Source organism: Zootoca vivipara, chromosome 2 (genome assembly GCF_965207765.1).
Source record: "Zootoca vivipara chromosome 2, rZooViv2.hap1.1, whole genome shotgun sequence".
NCBI classification, from domain to species: Eukaryota; Metazoa; Chordata; class Lepidosauria; order Squamata; family Lacertidae; genus Zootoca; species Zootoca vivipara.
The window spans coordinates 68,366,518-68,390,634 of NC_142584.1; the positions used below are offsets into that span (position 1 = coordinate 68,366,518).

General features: G+C 43.6%; 1 protein-coding gene across 2 annotated transcripts in view; it reads right to left on the reverse strand.

Annotated features, from left to right (window-relative positions):
• Positions 1–24,117, reverse strand: part of GNAI2 (G protein subunit alpha i2) — a 132,575-nt gene that overhangs the window by 8,626 nt on the left and 99,832 nt on the right. For both annotated transcript variants that reach the window (XM_035105998.3, XM_088662147.1), the window contains exon 5: positions 8,899–9,027. In XM_035105998.3, the coding sequence (XP_034961889.1) occupies positions 8,899–9,027 (129 nt within the window). The remainder of the gene's footprint in view (positions 1–8,898; positions 9,028–24,117) is intronic.

A 24,117-nucleotide genomic window follows, 5' to 3' on the forward strand; every position in this document is an offset into this window, starting at 1 on the left:
GCAACTGAGCACACAAAGCCCTTGACTGCTCTGGTTTAGGGGTTTTTGTTTGTTTGTTTTTTTTTGGTACAGTACTTCTGCAAACCTCTAGTGCAGGCACCCCCAAACTGCGGCCCTCCAGATGTTTTGGACTACAGTTCCCATCTTCCCTGACCACTGGTCCTATTAGCTAGGGATCATGGGAATCGTAGGCCAATGGTCAGGGATGATGGGAATTGCAGTCCAAAACATCTGGAGGGCCGAAGTCTGGGGGTGCCTGCTATAGATGGAGGGAGCAACTAACTGACTAGTTTTCATTAAGTACAATGAGTGTGGTCTGGGAGCACAAGGAAAGGGAAGCAATGTCAATGTTTATATTAAAAGGATGTTGACAGAGAATAAATGGTTAGTTCTTTGCGAAAATGGCCCCAAGTCCACATACAAACTAAAGGAAAGAAGTCTATTTAAAACTATTTTGTTAAGAGTTTTCTGTGTTAGTGCAATTTTCATCCCACCCTCACAGCACTCAACACAACAAACAAGAGAAGAACAGGGGGGGAACCCAATCAGGACCGGAAATAAAACAATTACTCTCCATTATGACATAGATCAATGAAGATGGCACAGATAACAAACATGTCTGGAGGAGAGGTCAAAAGACAAATTAAAGAGTGAGAAACAATTCCTGCAAAAACCTGAGTAGCCACCTGAATAAATTTACCCCAGCTCTTGTTATTAGTTATGGTGCTGCTAATATGTGATGCTCGTGCCCAGGACTGCTAGCAGCAAGATTTGCATGCCAGAACAGTAAAAGTTTTAAAACATTTATATGAAGCCACTGGGTGTTGTCATCAGGGGTTAAAGCTTGCTTATGATATCCACCTCTCTCTCCCATCTAAACTAGAAGAAGCTGTGTTGGTGCTGAACCAGTGTCTGGAAGAGCAATGGACTGGATGAGGGCCAATCAACTGAAGCTGAATCATGAGGTGGTTGTGGCTGCAAGTTGGATATCCATTCTGTTCCACACAGAGTCACACTGCCCTTAAAGGAACAGGTACACAATCAAATTGCTCCTGGATCCTGCTCTCTTACTTGAAGCCCAGGTGGTCTTGGTGGCAAGGAGTGTCTCTTTCTGGTTATGGCTGATTCACCACTTACAGCTGTTCCTGGACCAAAATAAGCCTGACTACTGTTTTGCATTGCAACTAACCTTCTGTTTGGATTAATCTACAAAGGGCTTTGCTTGAAGACAGTCCAGAAACTCTGGCTAGTCCAGAATGCAGCTATTAAAAGAGTACTGGCTGCCATACATCACCGGACCCTATTTAAGGTGTCAACATATAAATCCCTGAACCTATGTATTTGATGGAGTGCCTCTCCCCCATATCAGCCAACCTGAGTCCCAAGGGAGGGGGGGGAGGGGGCTGCTTGTAGTCCTCCCAGCAGCGCTAGCTCACTGTGTGGAGACATGGGGCAGGGCCTTTTCCTCCAAGGCTGTGTAATTCCCTCTCTCTGGAATCATGAATGGCCACAGAGTGGGTGGGATTCCATTGCCTCATTTGTTCTCCCAAGTTTCTGAAAGTTTCATTTTAAGTCAAATTATGATAGTCTTAATTGTGTTTCATTAATTGAAATTTTGTGCACTGAATACTGCTTTGTGGTCACCATGTGACAAAACGATATATATAAGTATAATAAAATAAAAATAAAAATCTTCCTTGTTTTTAGAGACAGAAATGGAAGGGCTGTTCCTCTAGCCCTGGAACCAGTGTACAGTGGTACCTTGGTTTACGAACTTAATTTGTTCTGGAAGTCCGTTGTTAAACCAAAGCGTTCTTAAACCAAGGTGTCCTTTCCCATAGCAGCGGGGGACTCAATTTACAAATGGAACACACTCAACAGGAAGTGGAACATGTTCTGCTTCCAAGGCAAAGTTCACAAACCAAAACATCTACTTCCGGGTTTGCAGCATTCTGAATCCAAGTTGTTCATAAACTAAGGTGTTCTTAAACAAGGTACCACTGTACTTATTTTTCTTCTAGCTATTCCTACCCCACTGTCTGCCCTGGCCTGGGATATGACTGTTCTTCCCCCATGGACCCCCCCCCCCGAATGTTCTCTTCAAGTTCTTTAGTAAGATTTGAACAGTGGCTTCCCAGCTCATTTCTGAGCGCTATGCTACACTACTGTTTATGCAGCCGTAAATCTATAAAGCCAAGGTAAAGTTTAACTATAAACAAACGCTTTTCTGAAAACATCCAGAACCTGTAACTTAGGGAGCTAAAGCAAAGGAGACTATCTGAAAACCAAAGAGATCCATGGAAATTTGTCACACTAGATTGGAGGACCCGATTTCAGGATTGAATTCTGCCTGGTGGTTGAAGGAGGACTTCAATCTGCATGTTTTATTTGGCCTGCACAATCTTGTGGGCAACACAGTTACGTCTTTGCTGGGAACAAGACAAGACTCCGAAGCTTCATGGTAAATGATTAAACTGTATTTTCTAAGCCTTCTGCTACATTGCTGACATACAATGATAGTTCAGAACTAAGAGCTACTGAACAGGCCCCTTTCCCCAAACATTTGAGATGTTGCAGAGGCTGGTGTGGTGGGCTGGGGGTTGGGACTCTGACCCTTTGGGGACACACACATAGATTGAAATCTGCACTCAGCTCATTGGGTGACCTTCCGGCCGAAACACTCTTAGCCTAGCCTACCTCACAAGGGGCAAAGAAAGAGAGTGTGTAAATGTGAGCACACTGCCTTGTGCTCCTTGAAAGAAGGGCAAGATAAAAATGCCGTTAGAACATAAATAGGATTCAAGCACTACTAAGTACACACTTTGCAGAGAGATTATTTCTCAGTGCTGGAAAACCACGTTCAAAGTGGCCCTATGAGTTGGCAGGGAAGTCGTGCTGCGGGAGAGCCCCCCTCCCCCTTTCTGGGGGGATTCTTTGCAGAGTTCTAGGCCTGGCTTGCTGCCAGCCTTCCACACAAGGGCTGTGGAGACAGGCTGCCGACGCACCAGGGGCAGGCTGAGCCCTCGGCTGGACAATGAGAGGAAACGGAGTGGGAATTCCATCCCAAGGAAAAGTGGAGACAGGAAACCGAGGTGACATGTAAACAAACTCTGCCCTTCCACCCCCAGAAAAAGGCACGCCTCAGCAACTCAATGAAAAGCTGGGCCACATTCTCAGGTGCTAAGAAACATACTACAGAACTTGCTTCATTAAGAAATGGAGTTGAAAACCCAAGCCTGCGCTTGCACAAGGAAGAAAAAAGGCTGTATAAAATTTAACAAGAGGGCTCATCAAGATGCATTTTTAGTTATGCATTGGGGAAAGAGATCTGGATGACATAATAATCAAGAGGGAGATATTCCTTCTAAATTTCAACAAACCACTGTGAGGAAACTCTTAAGTATTGCTATGACGATGTAATAATATTTATACACGAGAGCTCCCCTTTCCCTCCAATTCCAGTCATTAACTTCAGCAACCAATAAATTCCTTGCGGCATAAACAGCTAGCACAGAGATATGTGGACCTGGGGGGCTAGTAAAAATGCCTGTGGACTAATCATTTCTGGAGTAGCTTGCAAGGTTGCTTTCTAATGCAGCAGACATACCGTACTTCTCTATGACGAGGCGGCAGCCTCAGGACATTCCCAGATGACGACAGGAGGTTCAGGAAGGAAAGACAACCCTCACCATGGCCAGGCCAGAGGGATGGGAAGCCACTAACTTTTCTGACCTACGACAACAGGGCCCCTACAAACTCAAGAGCACAAGAAGGCCACCTCCAACAAACATAACAAACAGGTGTATTGGCATACAGAAGAAACAACTGCTGTGTTTATTCTCCTTTCACTACATGAACCAAATTTTCCTTCATTTTTAGGCCTAGTATAGTTGGGCATTCATACAAACCATTCACTTTTAGCTTGTTGAGCTACACTGGCTGACGTATATTTCTGTCTCAGACAAAGTAGACGGAATGAAAAATGCAGCCTCTCTCCTCTCCCCTCCCAACAGTCATTAAGTCATTAGCAGTAGCTAGAGGGGAAAGAAGTGGCATCAACTCTATTGGAAATCATATAAATCGAGTTCCACATGCAACTGTGCAAAGGAAAATGATTGGAAATATCTTATTTGGCTTGAAGGCACACTACCCTCTGGAGAACAATGACCCAGAAAGAACCATGTTACTGAAAATCCAATATACTGAGATTGGAGCTTTTTATTACAGCAAATGCTGGGCTCTAAGGGCAGCAGGGTGCTTCACACTTGGCCTCCACTTCTCAGAGCATTCATATCACCGGGGCACCTGCCCCTTGCGCTAAGAGAAACAGAACCACTTTGCTCAAGTAAGAGAATTTGGCTGCGATGGGAAGCTTAAGCCAGTCTGGTTTACTGCACACCTGAGTTGCCGGATGCTCCACTGGAGTAACAGGGTCATGCCATAAACAAAAAGGTAGCCACGTTAACTTACGTGCGTCATCACCCCATGCTAGGGAGCAAGGTTGTGACCCTCCTACTACATTCTAAGCACATGGGAGGAGGAATTCTATATACCTGCAAGTGAAGGTGGCACTACCACTCTCAAACAGTATGCTGCCCCAATGAAGGGAGAAGTCTAGAAGTATTTTGAACACTAGAAGCAATTGTTATTTCTCAGCAACAGTGCTGTTATTTATATTCAGGTGCTCTTAATAGAGTTATGGTGCAATTCTTGACTAGAATTTTTGAAGTTAAATCTGGGGCAGTTGGGCCTACACAATAGTGACCGCCGAGGACTCATTATCCCTTTCCTCTCTCCCCTTTTCATTGTATGTCTCGGAATTATATTTTGTATAGATGGTTTATATGATTACACACCAATAAAGGTGTTGAATTGAATCGAATATTCAGGTGCTCACTGGGCACCTGCCCTGCTAGTAAAGCCAGTGGTGAGATGAGAGCACATACTTGGTCAAATGACTGTGACACTGATGGAGAAACCTGGTGTCTGAATATTGCTATGCAAATCAACGTATAGCAGCGTTTGACTAAGAAGCTGCGTTTGCACTTAATGGGAAGCTAAGGTTCTTGTCTTGAGAAACAATATTGTATAAACAGCTCCATCACTCCCAATTTGCTATTCCCTGGTGCAAATGGGCAAAACAACTGGAATGGGGAGTGTTTAATGTTACACCTTCAACCATGAACACTAGCTGGATTTAATCAATCATTTCCTGTTGGTTTATGTCTTGATAATGAGGCAGAAACCATAATCCTGGGTCTGGACTCAACACTGACCTGCACCTTTCCTGGTTTGTTTGCCCACTTATGCCAGGGAAGGAGTGAAGCAGGAGCAAGTCAGCTGCATGCATCAGTTCACAACTTGTGCACAGCATAGTTTATGAAGCCAGAATGCTGCCTTATCATTATGTGCAAATGCGGCCTAAGTGTGCTCTTGTGGTCCTTACAACTGTTGGCAATGGCAGCTGTGGGATGTGTGCAGTTTAGTTCTGTTTTTGATCAGAATAATCGCCATAGGAGTGTAAGACACAACTCAATCTTTTTCAACTGACTTTTCAGGATTTAAATGGTCAACTAGAAGTTGCAACTCAAAACAGCCAGAATACAGCTTCTACTTTTTGCATCTGTTATTTTTTCTATAATCACACTGCATTCATTTGAATATGGAAACCAATTCCTTATCACTCAATCCTACAGAAAAAGAACTAGATCTATTGAGATGCAAAAGTAACTGTCATCACATCCCTGTGGTATGTGTCACCGACAACACACTTCCTCTTTCAAGCCAGTCTTCACTAGAAAGTTTGCTTCTTTGCCTCCATCTATTTCATAGTAATAAAGAAGAGAAAATAACACTGATAGACTCAGTTACAGGTAGGTAGCCGTGTTGGTCTGACGTAGTCGAAACAAAATAAAAAAATCCTTCCAGCAGCACCTTGGTCTTTAAGGTGCTGCTGGAAGGAATTTTTAATTTTGTTTCGACTGATAGACTCAGGAGTGGAACACAGCAGTCTGTTTTGCCCATCAACATCACATTAACTTTGAACAATGGCACTCATTCTTTTAACCCATAGTATTGGCAACTGATGTTTGAAAGACGCCTTCAATTGTAGCCAACAGGTGGGTTTCAAGAGTGCAGGAGTGGAGGAGGAGGAGACTAAGAACTTTTCAGCCATGTGCACCAGCATGCTGCCCATTCTCATTAAACCATCATTACGTTTTAACTTTGGTTTAATGTGACGTGTGAACCATGTTACAGATGGACTCCTCTCACCCCAAATCTCCCAGCTGGTGTTGCAATTCATGCCTTGCCTTCATTTAAATTTTCATTGAAGATCAGTGTAACCAGATAAGACTGTGCACAGGGATCCTCAACTGGAACTCAATCAGTGACATTTCTAGCTCAACTTGTCACAAACTGTGGAGTTCACTGACCAGTAAAGTCCACCTTTCCTTTGTGCAGAGTGTGCGCTTACCTTGAACTGAATACCAATTGGATCATAAGAGTCCTCCAGAACGGAAGTTTTCAGTCTTAGTTTTAAACTAGCTCACCCCATCATGTTTGGCATTTTCCAGTGTACACACACTTTAAAAAGTGTCACCTGGGGCCAACTTCTTGTAATAATGGTCCATGCATCAAGGAAGTGAACTCTTTAAACTGCTCCAGCAACTCAAGTGTGCTAGCCAGCTGGTGTACAAATACAACCTGCCTTTGCTAGCTGTATTTCCAGCTTCCCAGATAATCTGGAACTTCAAATTTTGTACACCCCAAACCCAAAGACATTTTCCCCATACCACGAAGATGTGCACTTTGCTCGCCCATATATTGGCATAGCAGCCTGCCTTTCTGTTGTGCGGAAGGAAATCTGTAATTCTAGTTTCTTGTGGTCTAATCCTTAGAATACAAAGGCTTTCCACAGGGATGCCTTCGTGCTGCATTCAGAACCGACAACTGCAGGGAGGTTACACTGGCACCATCTCAGCCTAGACATTTGTATGCCAGACCCTACAGCTCAGCCTATTGGTTTACTGAGTCATGCATTTATGCTCTGGTAAAGGCAAGCCAGCATGTTCCCTTTCTAATTCAACCCAGAGTCAAACACTTTCCAAAGCCAAAAAGAAAAGGGAAGAAAAGAAAAGCACATCTCTCCTGCATGCAAGACCAGGAAGAAAATCAGGTGCTTGTCAAGGCACCAAATAAGCCGATTAAGGAGAAATTGGTTCCAACTGAAAATCTGGCTCCCTTATAGCTTTGGGATGCATCATCCCTTTCTGACAACTAGCAAATGGATTTGTGGAAAAGCAAAGCTTTTCAGAATGACCACATCCAGAGCGTTTAAAGCAGAGCTTCTATCGTTGCAGTATGAGACAGTGAAGGCAAGGCAATCTGAATAATCCTTGCTGTGTTGGAAGGCAATGGACACAGCTGTGTTTCACTTGATGGTTAACTACCATGTGCCTCCCTACTAGTAAATGGTCACATACCGTGTTTCTCATATTATAAGACATGTCTTATATTTATTTTTTCTTCAAAAAAACACACTATGGCTTATTTTCAAGGGATGTCTTATTTTTTTCCTCCTCCTCCTGCCGTGGCCGGCATTGCTGCTGCGCTTATCACTATGTCTTATTTTCGGGGTATGGCTTATATTCCTTGAATGCTTAAAAATCCTGCTATGGCTTATTTTATGGGTATGCCTTAAAATATGAGAAACAGGGTAGTCCAAGGAGTTGCCCTGATCTGCAGGATGAGATAAAAAATATATATGCAAAAAGGCACAAGTGAAAATGCTACATATGTAATGCCAGAGGCCAGGCACCCATGTTGACTTGGCATTTCTTTTTGATGTATGTTATTCAACTGTATTGCCTTTCCCAGATCACTATGCAACTGCTGCTAATTCATCCATTTTCCTGTGACATCAGGGCAGGCACCCCCAAACTTGGCTCTCCAGATGTTTTCGGACTACAACTCCCATCATCCCTAGCTAACAGGACCAGTGATCAGGGAAGATGGGAACTGTAGTCCCAAAACATCTGGAGGGCTGAGTTTGGGGGTGCCTGCATCAGGGGAATGTGAAGCACCCTCTCCCTCTGCTGCAGCAAAATATGAATGGCCCACCATTCAATAATATTTACTGTTTCTGTTCAATGCTTTTGTGTTCTACTCCAGCCCAGGCACTTATCTAGCAACTTATTTTTAAAAAAGGAAGGAAAGGCCATTCAGTAGCAGTTACTCTTGTTCCACCCGCTTCCATTACTTGGCAATAGATTCCTTGCTTGTTATTTCTTTGGAGTAACCTATAGCTGATCTGTGACAATAATATGGTGCGCAAAGATATGACGACTCCCAAGAGGAGGAGGTGGTGCAAATGAATGTGCTGCCTGAGTTTCAAGGGGTGGAGATGAACATATATGGCTTCCTACTTCCAAGCACGTTAGTATCTCCTCTTCTCCAAGAGATAAAGATAGCTGTCCCCTTGATTGCTTCCAAAATAAGGAGAACATAAATGGAGGCCCCATCTCTCACGGAAGCCTTCATTCATTGCAGAACACCCAAGGTTGGCACTTACTTCCCAAGATTTATCAAACTGTACATGGTTACATGGCCCAGCAGGTGAGGATCCACCCTTCAGTACAGGGGGCTATACGCAAATACGCCTAAAGGCTTAAGGGTCTCTGCTAGAATATCAAAGCTCCCCCCACACACACACTCTCACATGTGGCTCAAACAAGCTACGAGAGAGCCCTCTGGTGCAGGGTGCGCATAATGTTGCTAAGCCTGCCTTGGTGTCAAATACATTGATAGCTAAATCCAACTTTATCTGTTCTGCAATGAACGTTAGGTACACCTTGAGTCTTATTTTCCCAAAGGAAGCTATATAGTTCATGTACTTACTTGAAATGCAGGTCTTTGAAGGTAAAATGAGTCTCTACAATGCCTGTGGTCTTCACTCTGGTTCTCAGCACATCTTGCTGGGTTGGAATGTAATCCACTTTGGCTATCCTCTCCAAATCATTCAGGTAGCTGCAGGGAGAAAGGAGTAGGGGTGGTAAGAAAAGAGGCTCGTAATAGGTTGTAAATTGCTTCAGAATACAGGTGGTCAATATGGTACTCTCAAAATATTGTTGGACTCCCCATCATCCCTGACCACTAGTTATGCTGGCTGGGGTTGATGGGAGTTGTAGTCCAACAACATTGGCTACCCTGCTTTAGAAGATTAAGATTACAGTAGTACCTCAGGTTAAGTACTTAATTGGTTCCGGAATTCCGTACTGAACCTGAAGCGAACTTTCCCATTGAAAGTAATGGAAAGTGGATTAATCCGTTCCAGAGGGGTCCGTGGAGTACTTAACAAAAAAGTACTCAACCTGAAGCGTACTTAACCCAAGGTATGACTGTACAAGAAAAGGCAAGAGTGCCTTTGCTCATGTTGTGCACACACACACTCATTCATATACCATGTATATTTGCCAGAGGTTCACAAGTCTTCCCTCTTTCATGCTACCGTAGGTTCCACAAACAAATATTTTTCCAACCATCTTGGAAATAAGCAAAATCCTCAAGACCAAACATTCTGATATGGAGGTAGGCCCACAATATCTAGTAAAGTGGAAGAAAATAGTCCAGATGGTTTATGCAACCACCATATAAATATATGGAAGAAAAGTGAGAAATGGGTCGCCAAATGAATGTTTGGGGTAAAGGTGGCTCTAGGATCTGAAAAGTTGAAGACTACTGGTATAGACCAAAGTTTCTCAAGCAAGAAACAAACATGTCTGTGATACTCCATAGAGTATCAAGAAAGCAAACATGCCGTATGGGTAACAAGCCTTCAAAAAGTGTGGGGGGGAAACTAGATGACCCTTGGTTCCTTCTTCCAACTCTAAAATTCTATGAGTCAATGAAACACAAACAATCTATAAACATATACAGTGGTACCTCTACTTACGAATTTAATGCGTTCCGAACGCACATTCGTAAGTCGAAAAAATTTGTAAGTCGAATCCCATAGGAATGCATTGGGAGAAAAAATTTGTAAGTCAAAGCAACCCTATCTAAAAATTCGTAAGCAGAAATAATCCTATCTAAACCGCATCCAAGATGGCGGACAGAGCTCCGTTCATAAGTAGAGTTATTCGTAAGTAGAGGTACCACTGTATCTGAAATGTAGTATAAACACTGACAACTGGGAAACACTGGTCTGCGAGCGCTCCAGTTGGAGAACAGCCTTTACCAAAGGTGTCATGGGCTTTGAAGAAACTCTATCTCAGGACGCAAGGGAGAAACGTGCTAAGAGGAAGGCGCGCTTGGCAAATCCACACCGTGATCAACTCCCGCTTGGAAACCAATGTCCCCACTGTGGAAGGACGTGTGGATCCAGAATTGGCCTCCACAGCCACTTACGGACTCATTGTTAAAACCGTGTTTATGGAGGACAATCTTACTCGGTTACAAGTGATCACCAAAGAAGCTTGCGAGAGACCAGGCAGAAATTATCATTTTAGTTTATAAGGAAGAAGCTATTTTAACAAAAGTCATTTGATTATGCCAGTCAATCACATAATACATTTTAATAGGAAAGACATGGTCGTCTTTACACATCTTTTAAAGATGTGTAAGCTTTTAAGTAAAAAAAAAAAGTAAGGTTCTGAAAATAGGTTCATTCTGTTGCCCTTTCATATATACCGGTATATTCTTCCCCACTGACTAGGGATTTCATAAGGGTCATGAGAGTCTTGTGGGTAGACTAGCAGTAAGTACTGGGTCCTGGGAATGTGGCAAAAGAAGATATTTCATTTCCAGGATAGGGGTTGAAAATAGCAGGAGCTTCTAGGCCAGGCACTCCCAAACTTCGGCCCTCCAGATGTTTTGGACTACATTTCCCATCATCCCTGCCCACTGGTCCTTTTAGCTAGGGATCATGGGAGTTGTAGGCCAAAACATCTAGAGGGCCGCAGTTTGGGGATGCCTGTTCTAGGCAGTGACAGAATGGGTCCTAATGACTCATTGAGGAAAAGTTTGTGAACCAGACTTGGTAAGTGATTTGCTCCCTGGACAGATTTTTAGCCAGATAGGGATGTAACTTTCAGAAAATCTCCAACGACTGCATACATTATGTTTGTAATATAGGCACATTCCTAAAATAACCAGCACTGAAACAGATACATTCAGCAATGCCTATAACTGATCATTATGTATTAATAAACTATGCTGAAGAACTAGGGTAAAAAACAAAAACAAAAAATGCACATTTTGGTCCTCTGTGTGTTCACTTGGAAACAAGTCCCACTGTGTTCACTCATAATTACATCCATGTAAACAAGCAGAGTATTACAGCCTTAAAACTTGTTTCCCAAAATGCAGGATGGCTGAACTGTGCCACCATCATGCACTTCTGAGCCACAGACGTCTTTCTCTGCGGTGTTTGGGGCTATCAAGTGCCTGACTCTTAACAGATAAGCTACTGAGACACACATTCACGTCTGTATCCCACTCACCCTCTGTCGTCATTTTAAGTTAATCATGGCTGCACAGTTACATTAATACAATGCTACTCTCAGGGAAGAGGAAAGTATTCATCACTATAGCAACAAACCAGAGACAGAGAGAGCCTGCGCAGAAAGGCAAGCCATTTATAGTCAAAACACAAAACCCTCCTTCCTGGGAGGAAGAGGGAGGCCTTTGGGGGGAAGGGAGCGGCCAGTCTGCGGTGCTGGTTGAGGCAGAAAACATCAGGACAAGGCAGGCCCTGTTGGAGACGCCAGAAAACCCTTCACAGCTTTGGCCAGATCCCTTCCTTCTTTCAACTCACAGAGAAGTCAAGAGAAAAGCAGAACCACAGAGCAGAACTCACAGGATACACTTTACAGTCAATGTACCCATGAATGTGCAGTGAGAAATTGAGTCATCAAGAGAATGGCAATGGCATCCTTCCAAAAATGAGAGTTGAGTCTTTCCTACTAGAACACACACGCAAGCAAGCAAGCAAGCAAGCTACAGGTCACGATTCGATGCTTCTGCACATGCACCAAAACCCAGAAGTAACCCATTCGGGTACTTCCAGGTTCAGCGCGGGACGCAACCTGAAAAGACGCGACCTGAAGCATCTGTAACCCGAGGTATGACTGTAAATCCTTGCAGGAACAGTCAGGTTGAGCCACAACATGGGCACATGGAACACAACCATTGGGAAAGGCCCTCCATTATAAATCAAATTTGTATATCACCCTTAATCTGAAGATCACAAGGTAGTTCACAGCATAAAAATGAAAACACAAATACATAATAAAACGAAAACAAACCAACAACCTCCCTTCCATAAACACATTTAAGAAGCCATAAAAAGTTAATCCAGCAAAGACGTGCTTAAAGAGAAATGTATTTGCATGGTACCTACAGATATGTAATTAAAGTGCCAGGCTAGCCCCCCCCCCCCCGGGGGAATAGCCTATGAATGGGAAGCTACTGCAGAAAAATATGTTCTCATATTGCCTGTTCTCCAGACCTCTTGGGGAGGAGACACACAAATAAGGGCCTCAGATGACGATTCCAGGGTCCGGGTAGGTTCCTATGAGGAAGAGGCAGTCCTTGAGGTATTGCGGTCCTGAGCCATTTAAGGCTTTATAGGTCAAAACCACCAATTATGAGAGTCCCATGGACTGCAAGAAGATCAAACCTATCCATTCTGAAGGAAATCAGCCCTGAGTGCTCACTGGAAGGACAGATCCTGAAGCTGAGGCTCCAATACTTTGGCCACCTCATGAGAAGAGAAGACTCCCTGGAAAAGATCCTGATGTTGGGAAAGGTTAAGGGCACAAGGAGAAGGGGACGACAGAGGATGAGATGGTTGGACAGTGTTCTCGAAGCTACGAACATGAGTCTGACCAAACTGCGGGAGGCAGTGGAAGACAGGAGTGCCTGGCGTGCTCTGGTCCATGGGGTCACGAAGAGTCGGACATGACTAAACGACTAAACAACAACAAAATGTCAAAACCAGCACTTTGAATTGGGCCCAGAAACAAATTGGCAGCCAGTGATGTTGGGCCAGGATCGATACAATATGCTCAAACCATCTTATACTGGTGAGCAACCTGGTTTCTGAATTCTGCACCAGCTGAAGTTTCTGAACCACCTTTAGAGGCAGCCCCATGTGTAATGCATTGCAGTAATCTAACCTAGAGGTTAGATGACAGCATAGAGGACAGAAATTAGGCTATCCCTTTCCAAATAGAGGCACAGCTGGGCCACCAGCCAAAGCTGATGGAAGGCACCCCGAGCCACCAAGGCCACCTGAACCTCTAGAGACAGCAAAAGATCCAGACGTATCACCAAGCTGCAAACCCGCTACTACATACCCGCTCCATTAATCCTCAAGCATCTAGCTAGCCTTTCCTGAAGTTGTCGGCCAGCTTTTCAGGTGACAACCTCCACACCTGGCTCCTGTTATTCTTTCCTGGCAAGGCTTCCCTTGCTAATCCTTCTAAGATTAAGAGGGGATGGCACACAAGAAGATTTAAACCATGGTCTTAATTAGCAAGGCGAAAGGCCCATTTAAATAACCAATTTAGACCAAGTTTCCCATTGATATTTCTTTGCATATTTCATAGGGGCCTGGTGCCCTCCAGATGTTGTTGGACTCCAACTCTCATCAGCCCAGCCATCACAGCCAGTGATTATGGGAATTGGAATCCAGCAACATCTGGAGGGCCCCTGTCCTAAACAGTGCTGCAAATCTGACCCAAGACCACATGCTATTTTACAACCTTATTGTTTACATTAAAAAAAACTGATTTAATTATTTAATACTTTAACAGCCCCCCCCCAAAAAATCTTCTCTCTGGTAAGCTATGCCCAAAGCAGGCTCGCAACTCCATCAGAAAATCCTGCCTAATTTCTATCCATCCTCTTTCTACTTTAGAAGGGAGGTTGGTCACCAGAGGACAAGGCCATTTCTGAGGAGGCGGCCAGGCTGATCAAATGACATCCATTTCCTCTGCAAATCTTGTGTGTTTTTGTTCTGATCTTTCCAGCAGAAAGCCACAAAGTGAAGGGGAGCCAAGCTGAGGGATTACACAGCTAGCTAACAACGGCAAGATGATTCAGCACCGAAAGCCTGGCAAGGACACAGGCTCTGCCTGTGGAGCTGGGGTACAATATTTTCACAGCAGAGGCATGAAAGCAACAGGCAGAACAATTGAGACCACAACTTCTACAAGCTATCAATTTACAATGGTACCTCAGTTTAAGAACTTAATTTGTTCTGGAGGTCCGTTCTTAACCTGAAACTGTTCTTAACCTGAGGTACCACTTTAGCTGATGGGGCCTCCCGCCGCCCCGCCGCTGCCACCTGATTTCTGTTCTCATCCTGAATCAAAGTTCTTAACCTGAGGTACTATTTCTGGGTTAGCGGAGTTTGTAACCTCAAGCGTTTGTAACCTCAAGCGTCTGTAACCCAAGGTACCACTGTATAGCAGCTCCTGTACAGGCACACAAGGATCCACATCCCATCATAGAAAATAATCACTGTGAATAAGAGGAATCAAGAATAGGGGAAGCAGGAGGTCTTCATAGCTCCAGGAAAGCTGCTGCAACCATGTCCTGTCATGGTTCTTCCGGGACAAGGTACTCGAACCAAGAAACGGGGATGGTGCATCACTGCCAGGTGCTGTCGTTATTGCCACCCTTTCTGAAAACCTGCCATGCATTCACTCAGAGATTATTAGGGACTACTTCTTGTGGGATAACCCTGCACATTTCAAGGATGTTTCCGTCCTCCATACTTGTCACACCGTTCAACACCAAACTGCACAGGAAGCCATCAGGCTGCTGAGAAACAACTATTGTTGGGGGGGGGGTGTCCTTCTTCCATACTTGTATTTATTTTTAAAAAAATTACAAAGGGTTTAAAGAATCCCTAAGCAGTGCACATAATACGTTCTATAGGCTAAAACAAAATTATATTATTAAGGGTAGTAAGGAGCCATCAGAATATTTTAAGGACTGGGGCCCCTCTTCCCCAAGTGCATCAGAGGAATGTCCTCCATTCTAATTGGGCAAATTAATTATTGGACTGACCAGCAATGGTCCATTTGTGCAGATTATAGCATCTGATGGGGAAGGCAACATACGTTATTGTAAAAATGGAACTACAGTACATCCTGTACCTAGATGCACACAATGTCTCAATGGCTGTTTCTATTAGGGAAAATTAGCTTTGTAAGGAAGTGATTTGGAGTGTAGAAGCAGATTGATCTGCCCTTCCCCCCCCCCAAAAAAAGCCTCAGGGTTCCAGATGTCTGTTTACCCTTCCAAACCTGGCTTCTACAGGAGGAAAGGTGCAAAAAAAAAAAAAAAATAGGCAGAAGAAGGGTTAAACACATTTTCTCCAAGGTGTTTCTTCTCCAAATCTCTCCTCTTGAAGCCATTTCCCCCCTAATGCAAGTAAGTGGCTGAAGTATATGTCACATGTAGATTTACATGTAATGTGTAGTACCACCTTTTATGCCAGCCAAATCTTGCTGTCTTATTAGCTACAGTGGAGATTTACTTTTAAAAGATTAGCTCAGTATCTTTGGCTACTCTGGATCCTAAATGTGGGTTACAGTGTAATGAATGAAAGAAAGAAAGAAAGAAAGAAAGAAAGAAAGAAAGAAAGAAAGAAAGAAAGAAAGGAAGGAATAGCTGTATAGAATTTCACACTTAGAAAGCACAAGTACATTCCTTGTGCTTCAGTATTCAAGTACATTCAATAGGATTATCCTATCCACATGAAATTTAGTATGGGAAATCACCTTGGTGCTCAGTGAAATAGGATGAAAAATGGCTGAGTTACAAGTTTTCTTTTAATTGCTAGAATAATTATTTTTACAGACATACAGCATACCTTAAAGTTATTCTGTTTTTGCAGGATTAAAGGAAAAGTGTGAGTGCATGGAGTTTTAGTTGTAAGGAAGCACAATATACAAGATTTTAGAATGTGTTTACAGCCTACATGGTGCAGAAGTTAAGGGAAAATCCTAATCTTACGCTTTCTGGGGCATGTGTGCATTTGTAAGAGCCTTAACTCTTCTTTCTGAAACCAACTATTTTTTCAGACCATATGAACACACACACTCGTTACAAAAATGGATGCAATTTTTAAAAGGTTTTTACTGCCTTCCATTATTGCTATTCATTGAGTACAAATAACTTTATCCATCCACGTTAAATAACCTTCTGCAATCACAGATGTGGTGTTTTGCTCAGCACATTGTAAAGACTCTGAATGTTTGTACTGCTCTGCAGCATGCTGTCAGAGTTGGCCCTTCCCAGCAGGATCATTGGTGCACTACACAGCAAATATTCCGCATACACAGCAGTGCAATGACCTGACATTCTTTTACTGTAACCACCTTCTCTCAAATGTCCACAAAGTTTCATCTTCCACCACCACTTAAATCCTGACCGCCGCTCCCCCCTTTCCCCTGTCTTGGAAACACCAGCCATTATGGACTTAGCAAAACAGAGTAAAAGCAAGAAACTTTTTTTAAAGAAATCAGCATCATAACCACTACGCTAGAGGCATCCAACAGACACACACACTGGTGTCCTATCCATTGACACTATGCATTGCACTAGTTACGATTGCTTAATTGGATTATTACAAACAGGCATGTTTTAAGCAAATTACAACCATGCTAAATCAAGGATCTGCACTGCATGAAGCAATTAGGTATTTTAGATATGGCATTTCAAAAGAAGAAGAAAAACCATGTCCAAGACGGATGCTAGCACCAACTGGGAAATCTTGAGAGCAACCACAGCACCTTTACTAAATGATGTTTTACCCAAAACACCACTTACAGAGAATGATCACCACAAGGTTTCCTATAGAACAAGGGGTTCCTATGACATTAGTCCTTAAAGCTTCAATTTGAAGACTGAAGAGTAGGGGGCTGTTGATCCAGCAGCTTGAATTTATTATTATTATTATTATTATTATTATTATTATTATTATTATTTACTTATACCCCGCCCATCTGGCTGGGTTTCCCCAGCCACTCTGGGCGGTTTCCAACAGAAACATTAAAATACACTAATTTCTTAAACATTAAAAGCCTCCCTATACAGGGCTGGCTTCAGATGTCTTCTAAAAATCTGGTAGCTGTTTTCCTTTTTGACATCTGATGGGAGGGCATTCCACAGGGCAGGCGCCACTACCGAGAAGGCCCTCTGCCTGGTTCTCTGCAACTTGGCTTCTCGCAATGAGGGAACCGCCAGAAAGCCCTCGGAGCTGGACCTCAGTGTCCGGGCAGAACGATGGGGGTGGAGATGCTCCTTTAGGTATACTGGACCGAGGCCGTTTAGGGCTTTAAAGGTCAGCACCAACACTTTGAACTGTGCTCGGAAACGTACTGGGAGCCAATGTAGATCTTTCAAGACCGGTGTTATGTGGTCTCGGCGGCCGCTCCCAGTCACCACTCTAGCTGCTACTCTTAATAGGAAGAAAGCAGTAAAAGACCCTAATGCCTGTGACCCCTGCAGAGTAAGTCAGTACTGTATCTTACAAATGCAGGTTGAATGAGAAGAAAAGCATTCCAGATTTGTTTTGATCCAGAGCAGTCTAATTCAGGGATCTTCAGTTGTTTTCATGCATCTTCAATGTTGTCATGTGCCTTAGGTCCCTACAGATGAAGGGTGCTAGTGCATAAACCATTATATATTGACACTCCATTGCAGTAAATATAACAGATTTCAATGCCTTCAGCATCCTCTAGCCTTTTGTTCATTCCTTATTATGCCAGAAAAGGCACTCACTCAAGCAATGTACCAGTGCTGTAAAACCAGAAGATGCTTTAATGATGGGCACTTTGAACTTGCTGAGTTTTCTGTGAAAATTCAAAGGCAGAGGCCTTAAGAGTTTTTGAAACATGCAAGCATGTTACATATACAAGTTTGTCTGCCTGGCAAGGAGAGAACTGCTGTCAAGTTAATATGGAGCATGGGTTCTCTTAAGAAGCACTATCTTGTGCGTGGTGAGCCAGTCGGTGCTCCCACTTTAAAACATTAGCAAGGCCCTCTGTATGGAAGCTACTGTTGCAGACTGGCAGAGCAATGTTTGCATGTAATCAGACTAGAATTATGCACTGAAAATGCCAAATTCTGCAACCATAAAAGCCAAACAGAAGGTCAACAGGGACTATGGAAATAATCACAGAATTAATTAGCATGATTTAGCCAGGCTACAAATCATCTTCTTCTTTGGTGATCACTTGTAGCCGAGTAAAATTGTCTTCCAGGAACACAGTCTTAACAGTAAGTCTGTAAGTGACTGTGGAGGCCAATTCTGGATCCACACATCCTTCCACAGTGGGGACATTGTTTTCCAGGTGGGAGTTGATCATGGTATGGGTTTGCTAAACATGCCTTCCTCTTAGCACCTTTCTCCCTTTAGCCCACGACACCTTCGGTAAAGGCTGTTCTCCAATTTGAGCGCTTGCAAGCCAGTGTTTCCCAGTTGTCTGTCTTTATACTACTTTTTAAAGATTTGCCTTGAGAGAGTCTTTAAACCTCTTTTGTTGACTAATGGAGCACATGAGGGTCTATGCAATGCAGTAGAGGGGAAGGGGTGCATGCACGAAGTGAGGCAGTTCTACTTGATGAAAAGTGGGACACTTATCAGAAACCATATTAAGGTTTTAAAACCACCATCCCTAGCTAACAGGACCAATGGTCAGGGATGATGGGAATTGTAGTCCCCAAACATCTGGAGGGCTGAGTTGGGGGTGCCTGTCTTAAAGCCTGAAATATGTCAATTATGACAAAGGGCCACATTCTCTGCTGCAGAGTAAGCGCTTACCCATGAAAGCTTATGCCACAATAAACCTGCTTTCAATACACCATGTGTCTCTGTCAGCAAGGAGATCAATGAAGCCTTGTTGATTAACTACTAGGTTTTAATTTGGTGGGTGCATGGCTGGAGGGGGATGATGCGGGTTCTTCACACCCAACTCAGCCAATATGACTCTGGTCAGAAAATTCATTGGGCTGGGCTCATTCTGCAACCCCTTTAAACCGAAGATCTGATTGTACCAAACACATTAATTCATCTGTTATATGACTGCTGGAGATTGCACATATTGCAAAAACAGGAAGCAACAGCCACAGGCAGGGTGAGAATTGCATAAGTTCTTCAGCTAGGGTACATGATCATGCGTACAGTCTCTCTCGATTTCAAGCTAACACAAGCCCTTTCCCCTCCCCTCCCCTCCCCTTCAATTCGGGACTACATTCCAGTGAGGATTCTCATCCTGGTTAGCTCAGAAGCAATGAAGAGATGACAAATAACACTTTGCAAATGGCTTAGAGATGAGAAAGGCTTCCTAACTAATGTTATGAAGCACAAATCTCTGCTCTATTAAAGTGTCAACAAGACAATTTCCATGTAAACACGGCTTCCCAAAGCTCTGCAAATCACAAACATAAATATGCAAAGCGTAAAACTCTTGTATATTATTATGAAGCATGCAGTGATGGGTCACAGGGGGTTGTTTGCATGCTCAAACTGAATAGTGCTTTGAATCAAAAGTATATATTTGCTAGTTTGGATTCAACAGAGGATCCTTGTGGGCCTCAGCAACTGTAGCCTCCCAAGGACTGCCTCTCCCCATATGAACTGACCCGGACCCTACAATCATCATCTGAGGCCCTTCTTTGTGTACCTTGGAGGGTGGCAACACGAGAATGGGCCTTTTCTGTAGTGGCTCCCCATCTGTGAAATGCTCTCCCTAAGGAGACCCCAGGTGAAAAAATTCCTCTTCAACCAGGCCTTGGCTATTAAGCAATCTATCATCTTCTAAGTGTGTGCGTGCCGGTGTGTGTGTGTGTGTGTTGTTGTTGTTGTTGTTGTTATGTTATGCATTTTGAGTTTTTATTGTGTAAACTATCTTCTGACCTTTGGATGAAGGGTCACATATAAAATTAATAATAGTTTAATAATAGCAGCCACCACCGCCATCCATCTCCTGCTGCAAGCAAGATACATGGTCACATTAAGAAAGAGGAAACCATGCTATCCTTTGGACAGGGACCTGCCCTCCTTGTTTTGACTCTGAAGCTTTGTAAGACACAGTGTATACTAATTGGATATGTTGTTATTCTTGTAAAGAAGCTGGTAAAATGTGGGCTAGACAATGCTACCATTCAGTGGATTTGTAACTGGCTTACTGACCGAACCCAAAGGGTGCTCATCAATGGCTCCTCCTCATCCTGGAGAGTAGTGACTAGTGGGGTGCCACAGGGTTCTGTCTTGGGCCCAGTCTTGTTCAACATCTTTATCAATGACTTGGATGATGGGCTTGAGGGCATCCTGAGCAAGTTTGCAGATGACACCAAATTGGGAGGGGTGGCTAACACCCCAGAGGACAGGATCACACTTCAGAATGACCTTAACAGATTAGACAACTGGGCCAAAGCAAACAAGATGAATTTTAACAAGGAGAAATGTAAAGTACTACACTTGGGCAAAAAAAATGAAAGGCACAAATACAGGATGGGAGACACCTGGCTTGAGAGCAGTACATGTGAAAAGGATCTAGGAGTCTTGGTAGACCACAAACTTGACATGAGTCAGCAGTGTGATGCAGCAGCTAAAAAAGCCAATGCAATTCTGGGCTGCATCAATAGGAGTATAGCATCTAGATCAAGGGAAATAATAGTACCACTGTATTCTGCTCTGGTCAGACCTCACCTGGAGTACTGTGTCCAGTTCTGGGCACCACAGTTCAAGAAGGATACTGATAAGCTGGAACGTGTCCAGAAGAGGGCAACCAAAATGGTCAAAGGCCTGGAAACGATGCCTTATGAGGAACGGCTTAGGGAGCTGGGTATGTTTAGCCTGGAGAAGAGAAGGTTAAGGGGTGATATGATAACCATGTTCAAATATATAAAAGGATGTCATATAGAGGAGGGAGAAAGGTTGTTTTCTGCTGCTCCAGAGAAGCGGACACGGAGCAATGGATTCAAACTTCAAGAAAGAAGATTCCACCTAAACATTAGGAAGAACTTCATGACAGTAAGAGCTGTTCGGCAGTGGAACTTGCTGCCAAGGAGTGTGGTGGAGTCTCCTTCTTTGGAGGTCTTTAAGCAGAGGCTTGACAGCCATCTGTCAGGAATGCTTTGATGGTGTTTCCTGCTTGGCAGGGGGTTGGACTGGATGGCCCTTGTGGTCTCTTCCAACTCTATGATTCTATGATTCTATGATTCTATGATTCTACTAATTACCATAGTGTTTAAAAATATTATTACTAATATTTATATCTATTTAAAGAAAGAACTGCACAAGTTCCTGCCCAAAAGCTCACGTTGAGAGCAAAGGCGACAAAAGAGGTCACAGAAGAGGGGGAAACGGACAAGACAGACAGAATGGGGAAACAGGGCTATCTTTTAAAATTTACAGGCATACTGAAGGACAGCTCATTCTTCCTTCTCCCACCAAAGCTGCCCAGCATATGAAATTATGCCCCCCAAAATAAATTAAGGTCTAACTTCCCTGGTTCTGACAGGGTGATCCCCCCCCCAAAAAAAAGGTGCTCAAAAGGAGCACCAAACAGCTGCAAGATTCTGCAGCACAGCAACCTGCAAGAGGCAAACCAGGGGGGGTGGAATTATAAACTCTCGGAGAGATTCACCCAGTGAGCATCATCAATGGAAGCCCCATTTCAAGGACTTCCACTTGTGGAATGCAGCTTCCCCTGAAACTGGCTCTGGGAGCATTGAGAGAACCCCCAGAACAGTTTGTGGGTGTTGGAGGATGGGGATCATTCCATCAGGGCAAGTGGAATGCTTTCACAGACAGAACCTTCATCACAGCACGATGTTGAATTCCAGACTTTCTGCTATGCCACACCTTCTTTGTCCTGTCTATTTAGTAAGTAAGATCTATCAGCTGACATTTCCAAACATGCCCACTTCAGGTGTTCCTTGCATTGCCAAATCTCACTGAAAACTGCCAAGTATCAGGCAGCTGACTGCCCAATTATTTTTAGGTTCTTCAGAAATCTCAGCTAGTGCAAGCAATGTCTCTAAGCTCGGTGGAATCCAGAATGAAGCAAGTGAGTTGCCGGGGGGGGGGGGGAGAGAAACCCTTTGAACAACAACAGGTAAACCTCATGGCAACCAGTTAAGTCTACACTAAAGAGCTTACAAGCTTCTGTTACTAGACAAACCCTCTGCTTTCTCTCAGTTTCCAGTACATGCAATTACAAATCACAGAGCCAGGCAAAGGAGAGGGGTAGGTGTGCATTACCACTTTACACATGTGCATGGACACTTCTCCCCAAGTGGTTACCTGGAGCGCAAGGGCACAATGTAAGCTCCCTTCTCAATGGGCTTTTGCAACAAGACATGCATGCACATTTTCTTAGAGATGTCTTCTCTCTTCCAGCCCTACTCTCATTGGGCAGCTGAGTAACCAGGAGACTTGCCAGAAGTCACACCAATGTGGACAATGTGGTCCAGGGCCAGTCCAAGGTCAGAATCTGAGCAGGCAGGGTACATGACAAGAGGCAGGGTCAGAGCAGTCCATGGTCTGGCTTAGCATCGCCCCTCCATATGTTTTTGGCCTACAACTCCCATGACCCCTAGCTAGCAAGACCAGTGGTCAGGGATGATGGGAATTGTAGTCTCAAAATATATGGAGGACCGAGGTTGAGGAAGTGCTGAGCTGGTACACATACATTGCCCAGCAGTGGAGCTTTTGACCTGGAGCCACACCTCAACCTCAACTGACTTCTATCAACTCCCTTCTCTCCAGAGGTCTACCTGAGACGAGGGAGTGTGTATTGCTCCCAAAGTGTCCTTGCCTAGCCAGGCACTTCTCCAGACACGATAGGTTTCCATCTGGTATTTAAGACACCACCTTTCCTCCAGGCTTCGGTTTATTATTCTTTATTGTGGTTTTGCTTTCCTTCTTTCAAACAGATACCTGATATGCAGATACTTAGTGAGGAAACCCTTTCGCATGATTTTATCCCTGTGCCAATAAAAGCTTCACCTACTAATTTCCCTAATCTTATGCTGTTATTAAGGGCACAAATGGAGAATGTGTGAACAACTGGTAACCCAAAAATATGCGCAGTAAACAGCCCTATTCCTCCAAATCTTCCCAAAACAAAGCTAAGAAAAACTCCAAGTTACTTAAACTCTTGGTGAGTTTTTATTATTTTATAGATATTGTTTCATTTAATGAGCAGTCTTAATCTCTAATAGGCAAAAACAGATAAAAAGCATTTATGTAGGGAACAGTGGGTCACCTGTAATATCATGGGTTTTAAAATAGCTCTACCTTATTGTAATATTATGCTTATATTGGTATGCTCTGCCTTGAGGAATTTCCACCGAAAGGAAGGTTATAATTTTGTGGATAAAGCAGACAAAAATAAAAGAAACTATGACCCTTCCTGACCTGTGAACAACTTGCATACAAACCTTTACGTATGCAATCAATTACTATTTCCAAGCAGCCATAAACAGAGAGCAGGGAAATCCAATTTCGAAGGACGAAACTACACAATCCATAAGAGATTTTGAATTCTTAGTAATGACTTTGTGCCGCGTGTCTTGAAAAGGCCCACAGTATGGGAGCTTTTGGAGAATGCAAGAGCAAGAATAGGCGCACTTTCTAAAGCATTATGTTACAATGACTTTGCTAACTCAGGAAGCAAACTGGAAAGAGGATCATCATAAATTGGCACACTTCCTGGGCTTGCCCACACATTCAACCCGTCTGAGCAACGTGTGCAGAAAGAGCTCAAAAAAGATTTGATGAAGCTGACCAAACCATTACACTCCTTGATCCACTTCCTCCAAATGTACCAAGGAAGACAGAATAATTTAGTCAGGATTTTAAGAGCAGCAGTGAAGCCACTTGCCACCGCAATAAAACTCTCCCAGGAAACTTACACTTAAAACATGATCTGAGCTAACATGCTCTTAGCTCAGATCACACAATATGCAAAATAATGCCTTTTGACTCTGTACGGACAAATGCAACACTTCTGGCCTGCACACAACCTGAATGCATTTACTGCGGAAGGGTGATGGAGGGGGAGGGAAGCCAAATGTCAACTTTCTCTG